Source organism: Coregonus clupeaformis, chromosome 14 (assembly GCF_020615455.1).
Source record: "Coregonus clupeaformis isolate EN_2021a chromosome 14, ASM2061545v1, whole genome shotgun sequence".
NCBI lineage: Eukaryota > Metazoa > Chordata > Actinopteri > Salmoniformes > Salmonidae > Coregonus > Coregonus clupeaformis.
In genome coordinates, this window is record NC_059205.1 from 3327666 (window position 1) to 3342665 (window position 15000).

Sequence of the window (15000 nt, forward strand, 5' to 3'; positions counted from 1 at the left end):
CCCCTGTATCGTTACACAGCCACACACTGTGTTCAAGAATAAAATGTCAAATTGTACCCTTTTCTCCGATTGCAGCACTTGACAACAAAGCGACGTCAGTCATCAAACCAGAAGATGTTGAAGAGGAGGATGACGATGTTCCAGGTATTGTTTCACATACAGCATCATGTGAACTTTGACCAGTATGGTGGTCTCTCTGGTGTGATATGATGCTGGTAGAGGTCAGTATGGTGGTCTCTCTGGTGTGATATGATGCTGGTAGAGGTCAGTATGGTGGTCTCTGGTGTGATATGATGCTGGTAGAGGTCAGTATGGTGGTCTCTCTGGTGTGATATGATGCTGGTAGAGGTCAGTATGGTGGTCTCTGGTGTGATATGATGCTGGTAGAGGTCAGTATGGTGGTCTCTGGTGTGATATGATGCTGGTAGAGGTCAGTATGGTGGTCTCTCTGGTGTGATATGATGCTGGTAGAGGTCAGTATGGTGGTCTCTCTGGTGTGATATGATGCTGGTAGAGGTCAGTATGGTGGTCTCTGGTGTGATATGATGCTGGTAGAGGTGCAGTATGTTGGTCTCTGGTGTGATATGATGCTGGTAGAGGTCAGTATGGTAGTCTCTGGTGTGATATGATGCTGGTAGAGGTGCAGTATGTTGGTCTCTGGTGTGATATGATGCTGGTAGAGGTCAGTATGTTGGTCTCTGGTGTGATATGATGCTGGTAGAGGTCAGTATGGTGGTCTCTGGTGTGATATGATGCTGGTAGAGGTCAGTATGGTCGTCTCTCTGGTGTGATATGATGCTGGTAGAGGTCAGTATGGTGGTCTCTGGTGTGATATGATGCTGGTAGAGGTCAGTATGGTGGTCTCTCTGGTGTGATATGATGCTGGTAGAGGTCAGTATGGTGGTCTCTGGTGAAGATATGATGCTGGTAGAGGTCAGTATGGTCATCTCTCTGGTGTGATATGATGCTGGTAGAGGTCAGTATGGTGGTCTCTCTGGTGTGATATGATGCTGGTAGAGGTCAGTATGGTGGTCTCTGGTGAAGATATGATGCTGGTAGAGGTCAGTATGGTCAGCTCTCTGGTGTGATATGATGCTGGTAGAGGTCAGTATGGTGGTCTCTCTGGTGTGATATGATGCTGGTAGAGGTCAGTATGGTGGTCTCTGGTGAAGATATGATGCTGGTAGAGGTCAGTATGGTGGTCTCTCTGGTGTGATATGATGCTGGTAGAGGTCAGTATGGTCATCTCTCTGGTGTGATATTATGCTGGTAGAGGTCAGTATGGTGGTCTCTGGTGTGATATGATGCTGGTAGAGGTCAGTATGGTGGTCTCTCTGGTGTGATATGATGCTGGTAGAGGTCAGTATGGTGGTCTCTCTGGTGTGATATGATGCTGGTAGAGGTCAGTATGGTGGTCTCTCTGGTGTGATATGATGCTGGTAGAGGTCAGTATGGTGGTCTCTCTGATGCTGGTATGTCTCCTGAGTGGCGCAGTGGTCTAAGGCACTGCATCGCAGTGCTAACTGTGCCACTAGAGATCCTTGTTCGAATCCAGGCTCTGTCGCAGCCGGCCGCGACCGGGAGACTCATGGGCGGCGCACAATTGGCCCAGCGTCGTCCAGGGTAGGGGAGGGAATGGCCGGCAGGGATGTAGCTCAGTTGATAGAGCATGGCGTTTGCAACGCCAGGGTTGTGGGTTCGATTCCCACGGGGGGCAAGTATAAAAAAATATGTATTCACTAACTGTAAGTCGCTCTGGATAAGAGCGTCTGCTAAATGACTAAAATGTAATGTAAAAATGTGATATGATGCTGGTAGAGGTCAGTATGGTGGTCTCTCTGGTGTGATATGATGCTGGTAGAGGTCAGTATGGTGGTCTCTCTGGTGTGATATGATGCTGGTAGAGGTCAGTATGGTGGTCTCTGGTGTGATATGATGCTGGTAGAGGTGCAGTATGGTGGTCTATGGTGTGATATGATGCTGGTAGAGGTCAGTATGGTCATCTCTCTGGTGTGATATGATGCTGGTAGAGGTCATAATGGTAGTCTCTGGTGTGATATGATGCTGGTAGAGGTGCAGTATGTTGGTCTCTGGTGTGATATGATGCTGGTAGAGGTCAGTATGGTGGTCTCTGGTGTGATATGATGCTGGTAGAGGTCAGTATGGTGGTCTCTCTGGTGTGATATGATGCTGGTAGAGGTCAGTATGGTCATCTCTCTGGTGTGATATGATGCTGGTAGAGGTCAGTATGGTGGTCTCTGGTGTGATATGATGCTGGTAGAGGTCAGTATGGTGGTCTCTCTGGTGTGATATGATGCTGGTAGAGGTCAGTATGGTGGTCTCTGGTGTGATATGATGCTGGTAGAGGTGCAGTATGGTGGTCTATGGTGTGATATGATGCTGGTAGAGGTCAGTATGGTCATCTCTCTGGTGTGATATGATGCTGGTAGAGGTCAGTATGGTGGTCTCTGGTGTGATATGATGCTGGTAGAGGTCAGTATGGTGGTCTCTGGTGTGATATGATGCTGGTAGAGGTCAGTATGGTGGTCTCTGGTGTGATATGATGCTGGTAGAGGTCAGTATGGTCATCTCTCTGGTGTGATATGATGCTGGTAGAGGTCAGTATGGTGGTCTCTCTGGTGTGATATGATGCTGGTAGAGGTGCAGTATGGTGGTCTCTGGTGTGATATGATGCTGGTAGAGGTCAGTATGGTGGTCTCTCTGGTGTGATATGATGCTGGTAGAGGTCAGTATGGTCATCTCTCTGGTGTGATATGATGCTGGTAGAGGTCAGTATGGTGGTCTCTGGTGTGATATGATGCTGGTAGAGGTCAGTATGGTGGTCTCTCTGGTGTGATATGATGCTGGTAGAGGTCAGTATGGTGGTCTCTCTGGTGTGATATGATGCTGGTAGAGGTGCAGTATGTTGGTCTCTGGTGTGATATGATGCTGGTAGAGGTCAGTATGGTGGTCTCTGGTGTGATATGATGCTGGTAGAGGTCAGTATGGTCATCTCTCTGGTGTGATATGATGCTGGTAGAGGTCAGTATGGTCATCTCTCTGGTGTGATATGATGCTGGTAGAGGTCAGTATGTTGGTCTCTGGTGTGATATGATGCTGGTAGAGGTCAGTATGGTGGTCTCTGGTGTGATATGATGCTGGTAGAGGTCAGTATGGTGGTCTCTGGTGTGATATGATGCTGGTAGAGGTCAGTATGGTCATCTCTCTGGTGTGATATGATGCTGGTAGAGGTCAGTATGGTGGTCTCTCTGGTGTGATATGATGCTGGTAGAGGTCAGTATGGTGGTCTCTGGTGTGATATGATGCTGGTAGAGGTCAGTATGGTGGTCTCTGGTGTGATATGATGCTGGTAGAGGTCAGTATGGTCATCTCTCTGGTGTGATATGATGCTGGTAGAGGTCAGTATGGTGGTCTCTGGTGTGATATGATGCTGGTAGTGGTCAGTATGGTGGTCTCTCTGGTGTGATATGATGCTGGTAGAGGTCAGTATGGTCATCTCTCTGGTGTGATATGATGCTGGTAGAGGTCAGTATGGTGGTCTCTGGTGTGATATGATGCTGGTAGAGGTCAGTATGGTGGTCTCTCTGGTGTGATATGATGCTGGTAGAGGTCAGTATGGTGGTCTCTCTGGTGTGATATGATGCTGGTAGAGGTCAGTATGGTGGTCTCTGGTGTGATATGATGCTGGTAGAGGTCAGTATGTTGGTCTCTGGTGTGATATGATGCTGGTAGAGGTCAGTATGGTGGTCTCTCTGGTGTGATATGATGCTGGTAGAGGTCAGTATGGTCATCTCTCTGGTGTGATATGATGCTGGTAGAGGTCAGTATGGTGGTCTCTGGTGTGATATGATGCTGGTAGAGGTCAGTATGTTGGTCTCTGGTGTGATATGATGCTGGTAGAGGTCAGTATGGTGGTCTCTCTGGTGTGATATGATGCTGGTAGAGGTCAGTATGGTGGTCTCTGGTGTGATATGATGCTGGTAGAGGTGCAGTATGTTGGTCTCTGGTGTGATATGATGCTGGTAGAGGTGCAGTATGTTGGTCTCTGGTGTGATATGATGCTGGTAGAGGTCAGTATGTTGGTCTCTGGTGTGATATGATGCTGGTAGAGGTCAGTATGGTGGTCTCTCTGGTGTGATATGATGCTGGTAGAGGTCAGTATGGTGGTCTCTGGTGTGATATGATGCTGGTAGAGGTCAGTATGGTTATCTCTCTACTGTAAGTGGCTCTGGATAAGAGCATCTGCTAAATGATTTAAATGTTACATGTAAATCATGAGACTTCTCAGGAAGTAACTCAATCTCTCATCTCCACAGATCTTGTAGAAAACTTTGATGAGGCGTCAAAGAATGAAGACAACTAATGAATCCAACACCAGCCCTCTACTACCCTTCCTCAGTACCGACTATCCAGAACCATCTATCCAGTACCGACTATCCGGAACCATCTATACAGTACCGACTATCCAGAACCATCTATCCAGTACCGACTATCCAGAACCATCTATCCAGTACCGACTATCCAGAACCATCTATACAGTACCGACTATCCAGTACCATCTATCCAGTACCGACTATCCGGAACCATCTATCCAGAACCAACTATCCAGAACCAACTATCCAGAACCATCTATCCAGTACCGACTATCCAGAACCATCTATCCAGTACCGACTATCCAGAACCATCTATCCAGTACCGACTATCCAGTACCATCTATCCAGTACCGACTATCCAGTACCATCTATCCAGTACCGACTATCCAGAACCATCTATCCAGTACCGACTATCCAGTACCATCTATCCAGTACCGACTATCCAGAACCATCTATCCAGTACCATCTATCCAGTACCGACTATCCAGTACCGACTATCCAGTACCATCTATCCAGAACCGACTATCCAGAACCATCTATCCAGTACCGACTATCCAGAACCATCTATCCAGTACCGACTATCCAGAACCATCTATCCAGTACCGACTATCCAGAACCATCTATCCAGTACCGACTATCCAGAACCATCTATCCAGTACCGACTATCCAGAACCCACTGGGTACCCCCAATACCCAATCTACTACCCAGTACCCACCCTCTATCATGTGGACTCAAACCAGGACCTGTTCAGAAAGATGTAACATGACTTACAGAACAGATGTGAATGTCAGATAGATAGAATAGGGTGGGAATGTCAGATAGATAGAATAGGGTGGGAATGTCAGATAGATAGAATAGGGTGGGAATGTCAGATAGATAGAATAGGGTGGGAATGTCAGATAGATAGAATAGGGTGGGAATGTCAGATAGATAGAATAGGGTGGGAATGTCAGATAGATAGAATAGGGTGGGAATGTCAGATAGATAGAATAGGGTGGGAATGTCAGATAGATAGAATAGGGTGGGAATGTCAGATAGATAGAATAGGGTGGGAATGTCAGATAGATAGAATAGGGTGGGAATGTCAGAAAGATAGAATAGGGTGGGAATGTCAGAAAGATAGAATAGGGTGGGAATGTCAGAAAGATAGAATAGGGTGGGAATGTCAGATAGATAGATAGAATAGGGTGGGAATGTCAGATAGATAGATAGAATAGGGTGGGAATGTCAGATAGATAGAATAGGGTGGGAATGGTGACGGCTCTATGTATTATTGAGTTTCACATCAAGTGAATGCACCCCAGACCACCGCTCTCTCTCATGGCAGAACTGTTGTTGAAGGAATGACATCGTCCAGTATTTTAACCTCAGACAAATCAACCTGGTGAAGCGTCCCCAAATGGCTCCATATTCACTTCATAGTGCACTGCTTTTGACCAGGCCCCATAGGGCTTTTATAAAAAAGTAGTGTACAATGTAGTTGTGACTAGTGTACCATTTGAGATAGTACCAGTGTACCAACCACCACCAACTGTAACACAGCAATACATGTCTTGTATTTTAACAGGCTGTCATATCCATCACTATATCCCCTGAATGACGAGGGCACTAAGTACTCCATCCAAAATGGTACCCTATCCCCTATATAGTGCACTACGTTTGATTAGAGCAAAAGGGTGCCATTTGGGAGGCACTGTACGATCAGTACATCTATCAGACATGTCTAGGTGGGCCTTACCGTAGGATGTCAACAGGTCCCAGGCCTGCCAGACATGAAGGCCGGGCCTTACTGTAGGATGTCAACAGGTCCCAGGCCTGCCAGACATGAAGGCCGGGCCTTACTGTAGGATGTCAACAGGTCCCAGGCCTGCCAGACATGTCTAGGTGGGTCTTACTGTAGGATGTCAACAGGTCCCAGGCCTGCCAGACATGTCTAGGTGGGTCTGCCAGACATGTCTAGGTGGGTCTTACCGTAGGATGTCAACAGGTCCCAGGCCTGCCAGACATGTCTAGGTGGGTCTTACCGTAGGATGTCAACAGGTCCCAGGCCTGCCAGACATGTCTAGGTGGGTCTTACCGTAGGATGTCAACAGGTCCCAGGCCTGCCAGACATGTCTAGGTGGGTCTTACCATAGGCCAGGGTTCTTCAATTCCGGCCCTGGAGGGCCGAAACACTTCTGTTTTTTATTTCTACCTGGTAGTTAATTGACACTCACCTGGTGTCCCAGGTCTGAATTAGCCCCTGATTAGAAGGAGAGGATGAAAAACAGAGGTGTTTCGGCCCCCTCCAGGACCGGAATTGAAGAACCCTGCAGTAGGATGTCAACAGGTCCCAGGCCTGCCAAGGTGGGCCTTACCGTAGGATGTCAACAGGTCCCAGGCCTGCCAAGGTGGGTCTTACTGTAGGATGTCAACAGGTCCCAGGCCTGCCAAGGTGGGCCTTACCGTAGGATGTCAACAGGTCCCAGACCTGCCAAGGTGGGCCTTACCGTAGGATGTCAACAGGTCCCAGGCCTGCCAAGGTGGGCCTTACCGTAGGATGTCAACAGGTCCCAGGCCTGCCAGACATGTCTAGTCTTATACCATTTTTATTTTCCTGTTTTATTAAAAACCAAATAAATCTGTGATCATGAATAACTCGTTTGCTGTGTTTTTATTAGGTGTGGGTTCCGCTTGTTTAATCTAACACTGAATGGTTCAGATACTATGTGTTGGTCTGAAATGGAACCCTATTCCCTATCTAGTGCACCTATAGGGCTGGTCAACAGTAGTGAACTATAGGCTTCCTCCCAAATGACACCCCATTCCCTATCTGGAAGTTGGTCCTTTTTCTTTCTTCTAAAATAAATAGGGACTCCACAGCAGGAAGCTTTGTTCGTGGATAGGGATCTGCATGTTTCTGTGGTCTTGCTTAAAGCTGCAATATGTCACCTTTTTTTTTTCCGACCTGACCTAATTCACATAGAAATGTGATTTACAGATCTGTCATTCTCATGGAACGCATGTCTAAGAAGCTGTTCTATCTGCTCTATTTCTATGCTTCCCGTTCTTAAGTTTCGCTTTTTGCGTCTTTTACTTTCGGTTTTTGTACACCAGCTTCAAACAGCTGAAAATACTATATTTTGGGTTATTGAAAAGATAGATGGTAAAATGATTCTCTACACTATACTTGCTTGTTTTGTCACATAAACTGAAATTAGGCGAACTATTAGAATTTTTGCAACCGGGAAATGCCAGATTGATTCCTTCATATTGCACCTTTTAAAAAAAATTGAAAATAGAATTTAAAGTTATGAGTCTAGACTAGAGCCTCAATGCTGAGTCTGAAATCAAATCAAATGTTATTGGCCACATGCGCTGAATACAACAGGTGCAGACGTTACAGTGAAATGCTTACTTACAGCCCTTAACCAACAGTGCATTTATATTTAATAAAAAAGTAAAATAAAACGACAACCAAAAAGTGTTGAGAGAAAAAAAGAGCAGAAGTAAAATTAAATAACAGTAGGGAGGCTATATATACAGGGGGGTACCAGTGCAGAGTCAATGTGCTGGGGCACCGGCTAGTTGAGGTAATATGTACATGTGGATAGAGTTAAAGTGACTATGCATAAATTACTAACAGAGTAGCATGGCACCCTATTCCCTATATAGTGCACTACTTTAGACCAGAGAATGGCACCCTATTCCCTATATAGTGCACTACTTTAGACCAGAGAATGGCACCCTATTCCCTATATAGTGCACTACTTTAGACCAGAAAATGGCACCCTATTCCCTATATAGTGCACTACTTTAGACCAGAGAATGGCACCCTATTCCCTATATAGTGCACTACTTTAGACCAGAGAATGGCACCCTAGTCCCTATATAGTGCACTACTTTAGACCAGAGAATGGCACCCTATTCCCTATATAGTGCACTACTTTAGACCAGAGAATGGCACCCTATTCCCTACATAGTGCACTACTTTAGACCAGAGAATGGCACCCTATTCCCTATATAGTGCACTACTTTTGACCAGAGAATGGCACCCTATTCCCTATATAGTACACTACTTTAGACCAGAGAATGGCACCCTATTCCCTATATAGTGCACTACTTTAGACCAGAGAATGGCACCCTAGTCCCTATATAGTACACTACTTTAGACCAGAGAATGGCACCCTGTTCCCTATATAGTGCACTACTTTTGACCAGAGAATGGCACCCTATTCCCTATATAGTGCACTACTTTTGACCAGGGTATGACTAAAATAGTTCATCTGTGTCGTTTACAGTGGGAGCAAATGAAGCATAGTGGGCGGAACACGCAAGGGGGTGGGCGGAGCCAACCACGAGCTAGAATGATCCTATTGGTGCGTTGTAGCATATATTTGCATATTTCCGTTAGGGAACGCCTCCGCTGTGAAGTGCGCGTGTGCACAAACTCAATTCGACCTTGCACTCCTAAACAACTGATTTTTTATTTATTTTTTACTTTGCCAAAGCGTCAGGTCTATAAAACTTAGTGCACTGTGTTCGTAACAGATTCTAGTTTTTGTATGAGATTATGTATGAGATTTTGTTGAAGGCAGAACGCATTAGAGTAGAATTCTATTGCATTGAAACTCACAACTCAGCCCTTACTCGAGACAGACCGGTGAGGAATAACCTATCAGAGCTGCAGTAGACCTATATGCAAATAGACCATTGCCATATATGGATCTGTGCCATTTACTTTGAACTGGACTGTGTTTACAGCATGAGCGGTCGTGAGTAGATGCGCTTGTTTTGAGATCAAAGAGAGAGCTGCATGTAGCCACGTGAGCACATTTTGTTCATATTCTTTGCTAGTTAGTGAGTTATTAGCCCAGTTATATATCATTTATAGTCAGCAATAGGAGAGTGATTGCTTCCTACAAGAGCACAAAACATGTACATTTCTAGACATCTTTGAAAAGCCAGTCAGGTTAAGAGCTTTTTTTTGGTCTTAAAGGTGCAGTGTTGTATTTTGAGACAGGCTAGAATAAACTAAGTAGCCAATAGGCAGAGGGTAGCATAATTTGTATTTTTCTCTGCAATAATGGTATGGGAATAATAATGCATTTTATTTTGTAAAGTGGTTTCTTGCATCAAACAACACAAACAACCTTTTCAGTCACCTCCTTGTCTGAAGGACAAGTGGATAAACAGGTTAATGTCAAGCCCTGCAGGTTTGTTTCAAAAGTCTCATTGGCCTACATTGAACACCACACATTGGCTGCCACTGTAGGCTGAATGATAGAACAGCTATTTCCATGTTAAAATATGATGGGATGCATTTTCTCCATTGCTTTTGATGGTAGGCCACTCTGGCAGGCCTACAATATGATCAACTAGCCACAGAAGCCTACTTGACCACTGTTAAAACTGTAACTTAAAGTGGGTACAGCCTCAGTGTTCACAGTAAACGCACAGTGGAAGTTGAACAGAATTTTCACAACGTGCAAGTATGCGCTCAGCAGACCTGAAATTTGCTCAGTGCTGAAAAAAAATAGAGGGAACATTAGTTCCAGGTCAAACTTTTTGGGGTTCCATGTAGAACCCTTTTGGGTTCCGTGTAGAACCCTTTTGGGTTCCATGTAGAACCCTTTCCACAGAGGAACATGGTTCTACCTGGAACAACAAAGGGTTATCTTATGGGGACAGCCGAAGAACCCTAAATTCCTTCTTGCATTTGCTTATAAGCACAATAAAAATCGACAGATTAAAATGGTATATCTTTTCATTGAGTTTATTTACCTTGCAATGTTTTGAAATGCGGGCTTTTATTTTGAAGGTTTCTTCATTACCATTGGAAAGTGACGTCATTGTTAGTGTTGCTAGCGGGATAGAAGTGAGGCGATAGAGTATTCCCGAGTGCTGTCGCACAGCTGTTACTTTCCGACTTCAGCTGTTCAAGTCTGGCTACAACTGAACTGTATGTGGTGTGTTTACCTACACGGGGAGACTTGGAAAGTAGAACTGAAAGGCGATTGTTGTTGGACCTGCGTGTGAGTGAGAGAATGACCGGTACAAACGGAAGGATTTCATGGCACTACGCGTGAAGATGGGGATTCCACCAGTGAGTAGAAGTAGCTAATGCCGTCAATTTGTTTTTCATGTCGTCTTAGCTCCGATGTTAGACACAGGTACTACGGCCATTGCATTGGGTTGTACTGGGTACAGTGATGTAGAATATTCATGGCATATTCTGAAACTCATCTTAATTCTAAGAGGGACATTCTGATGATTGCATATTTGACACATTGTAGCATTGCCTACTTTAATAGCAAGCAAGCTAACTGACGGTAAATAACCGTAGCTAATCACTTGTCTGTCGCTGGTGGTGGACATTTAGTTTCGGGTGTCGGCTTATATAAAAAAGCAATCGTTACCGCTGGCTTTTAGCCATCGTAAGCGCAACGGGTCTACGACGATATACCTGGCCATGATTGCAACAACACACTGTGCAGAAGTAGACAGTAGGACACTCGGCGCGACCACCCGCAACATTCTGCTGCTACTTATAGCTACAATTTACAAAACAGACCTGCTGTTTTCAACTCTCTCTCTACCGCACCTGCTATTTCAACCTCTAAATGCCCGGCTATGAAAAGCCAAGTGACATTTACTCCTGAGGTACTGACCTGTTGCAACCTCTACAACCACTGTGATTATTATTTGACCCTGCTGGTCATCTATGAACGTTTGAACATCTTGGAGAAAAATCTGGCCTTAATGGCCATGTACTGTTATAATCTCCACCCGGCACAGCCAGAAGGGGACTGGCCACCCCTCAGAGCCTGGTTCCTCTCTAGGTTTCTTCCTTTCTTAAGATCCTTGAAGCTCGTTTTGAACATTAAAACACATGCTTGCTGTACAGTTTTGGAAACATAAGGAACAGTTAACAGGTTGATGTGTAGCTACTGAAGAACTGCTGTTGTTAACAGGTTGATGTGTAGTTACTAAAGAACAGCTGTTAACAGGTTGATGTGTAGTTACTGAAGAACAGTTGTTAACAGGTTGATGTGTAGTTACTGAAGAACAGCTGTTAACAGGTTGATGTGTAGTTACTAAAGAACAGCTGTTAACAGGTTGATGTGTAGTTACTGAAGAACAGCTGTTAACAGGTTGTTGTGTAGTTACTAAAGAACAGCTGTTAACAGGTTGTTGTGTAGTTACTGAAGAACAGCTGTTAACAGGTTGATGTATAGTTACTAAAGAACAGCTGTTAACAGGTTGATGTGTAGTTACTGAAGAACAGCTGTTAACAGGTTGTTGTGTAGTTACTAAAGAACAGCTGTTAACAGGTTGTTGTGTAGTTACTAAAGAACAGCTGTTAACATGTTGTTGTGTAGTTACTAAAGAACAGCTGTTAACAGGTTGATGTGTAGTTACTGAAGAACAGCTGTTAACAGGTTGTTGTGTAGTTACTGAAGAACAGTTGTTAACAGGTTGATGTGTAGCTACTGAAGAACAGCTGTTAACAGGTTGATGTGTAGTTACTGAAGAACAGCTGTTGTTAACAGGTTGATGTGTAGTTACTGAAGAACAGCTTTTAACAGGTTAATGTGTAGTTACTGAAGAACAGCTGTTGTTAACAGGATGATGTGTAGTTACTGAAGAACAGCTGTTGTTAACAGGTTGATGTGTAGCTACTGAAGAACAGCTGTTGTTAACAGGATGATGTGTAGTTACTAAAGAACAGCTGTTAACAGGTTGATGTGTAGTTACTGAAGAACAGCTGTTAACAGGTTGATGTGTATCTACTGAAGAACAGCTGTTGTTAACAGGTTGATGTGTAGTTACTAAAGAACAGCTGTTAACAGGTTGATGTGTAGCTACTGAAGAACAGCTGTTAACAGGTTGATGTGTAGTTACTAAAGAACAGCTGTTGTTAACAGGTTGATGTGTAGTTACTAAAGAACAGCTGTTAACAGGTTGATGTGTAGCTACTGAAGAACAGCTGTTGTTAACAGGTTGATGTGTAGCTACTGAAGAACAGCTGTTGTTAACAGGATGATGTGTAGTTACTGAAGAACAGCTGTTGTTAACAGGATGATGTGTAGCTACTGAAGAACAGCTGTTAACATGTTGATGTGTAGTTACTGAAGAACAGCTGTTAACAGGTTGATGTGTAGTTACTGAAGAACAGCTGTTGTTAACAGGATGATGTGTAGTTACTGAAGAACAGCTGTTGTTAACAGGTTGATGTGTAGCTACTGAAGAACAGCTGTTGTTAACAGGATGATGTGTAGCTACTGAAGAACAGCTGTTGTTAACAGGTTGATGTGTAGTTACTGAAGAACAGCTGTTGTTAACAGGTTGATGTGTAGTTACTGAAGAACAGCTGTTAACAGGTTGATGTGTATCTACTGAAGAACAGCTGTTGTTAACAGGTTGATGTGTAGTTACTAAAGAACAGCTGTTAACAGGTTGATGTGTAGCTACTGAAGAACAGCTGTTAACAGGTTGATGTGTAGTTACTGAAGAACAGCTGTTGTTAACAGGTTGATGTGTAGTTACTAAAGAACAGCTGTTAACAAGTTGATGTGTAGCTACTGAAGAACAGCTGTTGTTAACAGGTTGATGTGTAGCTACTGAAGAACAGCTGTTGTTAACAGGTTGATGTGTAGTTACTGAAGAACAGCTGTTAACAGGTTGATGTGTAGTTACTGAAGAACAGCTGTTGTTAACAGGTTGATGTGTAGTTACTAAAGAACAGCTGTTGTTAACAGGTTGATGTGTAGCTACTGAAGAACAGCTGTTAACAGGTTGATGTGTAGTTACTGAAGAACAGCTGTTAACAGGTTGATGTGTAGCTACTGAAGAACAGCTGTTAACAGGTTGATGTGTAGCTACTGAAGAACAGCTGTTAACAGGTTGATGTGTAGTTACTGAAGAACAGCTGTTAACAGGTTGATGTGTAGCTACTGAAGAACAGCTGTTAACAGGTTGATGTGTAGTTACTGAAGAACAGCTGTTGTTAACAGGTTGATGTGTAGTTACTAAAGAACAGCTGTTGTTACTCTTGACCCTGATCTCTCTTTTGACGGAACATATCAAGACTGTTTCAAGGACAGCTTTTTTCCATCTACGTAACATTGCAAAAATCAGAAATTTTCTGTCCAAAATGATGCAGAAAAATTGATCCATGCATTTGTTACTTCTAGATTGGACTACTGCAATGCTCTATTTTCCGGCTACCCGGATAAAGCACTAAATAAACTTCAGTTAGTGCTAAACACGGCTGCTAGAATCCTGACTAGAACCAAGAAATTTGATCATATTACTCCAGTGCTAGCTTCCCTACACTGGCTTCCTGTTAAGGCAAGGGCTGATTTCAAGGTTTTACTGTTAACCTATAAAGCGTTACATGGGCTTGCTCCTACCTATCTTTCCGAGTTGGTCCTGCCGTACATACCAATACGTACGCTACGGTCACAAGACGAGGCCTCCTAATTGTCCCTAGAATTTCTAAGCAAACAGCGGGAGGCAGGGCTTTCTCCTATAGATCTCCATTTTTATGGAACAGTCTGCCTACCCATGTGAGAGACGAGACTCGGTCTCAACCTTTAAGTCTTTACTGAAGACTTATCTCTTCAGTAGGTCATATGATTGAGTGTAGTCTGGCCCAGGAGTGTGAAGGTGAACGGAAAGGCTGGAGCAACGAACAGCCCTTGCTGTCTCTGCCAGGCCGGTTCCCCTCTCCACTGGGGTTCTCTGCCTCTAACCCTGTTGCAGGGGCTGAGTCACTGGCTTGCTGGTGCTCTTTCATGCCGTCCCTGGGAGGGGTGCGTCACTTGAGTGGGGTTGAGTTACTGACGTGATCTTCCTGTCTGGGTTGGCGCCCCCCCTTGGTTTGTGCTGTGGTGGAGACCTCTGTGGGCTATACTCGGCCTTGTCTCAGGATTGTAAGTTGGTGGTTGGGGATATCCCTCTAGTGGTGCGGGGGCTGTGCTTTGGCGGAGTGGGTGGGGTTATATCCTTCCTGTTTGGCCCTGTCCGTGGTTTCTTCGGATGGGGCCACAGTGTCTCCGACCGCTCCTGTCTCAGCCTCCAGTATTTATGCTGCAGTAGTTTATGTGTCGGGGGGCTGGGGTTAGTTGGTTATACCTGGAGTACTTCTCCTGTCTTATCCAGTGTCCTGTGTGAATTTAAGTATGCTCTCTCTAATTCTCTCGTTCTCTCTTTCTCTCTGAGAACCTGAGCCCTAGGACCATACGTCAGGACTACCGGGCATGATGACACCTTGCTGTCCCCAGTCCGCCTGGCCTTGCTGCTATTCCAGTTTCAACTGTTCTGCCTGCGGCTACGAAACCCCTACCTGTCCCAGACCTGCTGTTTTCAACTCTAAATGATCGGCATGAAAAGCCAACTGAGAGACCTGAGCCCTAGGACCATACGTCGGGACTACCGGCCGTGGTGACTCCTTGCTGTCCCCAGTCCGCCTGGCCTTGCTGCTATTCCAGTTTAAACTGTTCTGCCTGCGGTTATGGAACCCCTACCTGTCCCAGACCTGCTGTTTTAAACTCTAATGATCGGCTATGAAAAGCCAACTGAGATTTATTCCTGATTATTATTTGACCATGCTTGTCACTT

The 15000-nt window shown here is 44.8% G+C and overlaps 1 protein-coding gene and 1 pseudogene across 17 annotated transcripts in view; both read left to right on the forward strand.

The window, feature by feature from the left end:
• LOC121580548 (transcription factor BTF3 homolog 4-like) overlaps nt 1–7032 on the forward strand; it is a 15849-nt gene extending 8817 nt beyond the window's left edge. For 4 of the 17 annotated variants that reach the window (XM_041895488.2, XM_041895487.2, XM_041895489.2 and 1 more), the window contains exons 5-6: nt 76–144; nt 4338–6603. In XM_041895488.2, coding sequence (XP_041751422.1) covers nt 76–144; nt 4338–4384 — 116 coding nt within the window. In that variant the 3' untranslated portion in view covers nt 4385–6603. Of the gene's footprint in view, nt 1–75; nt 145–4337; nt 6604–6724 lie in introns of those variants that run through there. The other 13 variants (XR_006661703.1, XR_006661701.1, XR_006003086.2 and 10 more) reach the window with 13 other exon arrangements.
• A 3229-nt stretch (nt 7033–10261) lies between these two features.
• Nucleotides 10262–15000, forward strand: part of LOC121566473 — a 52896-nt pseudogene continuing 48157 nt past the window's right edge.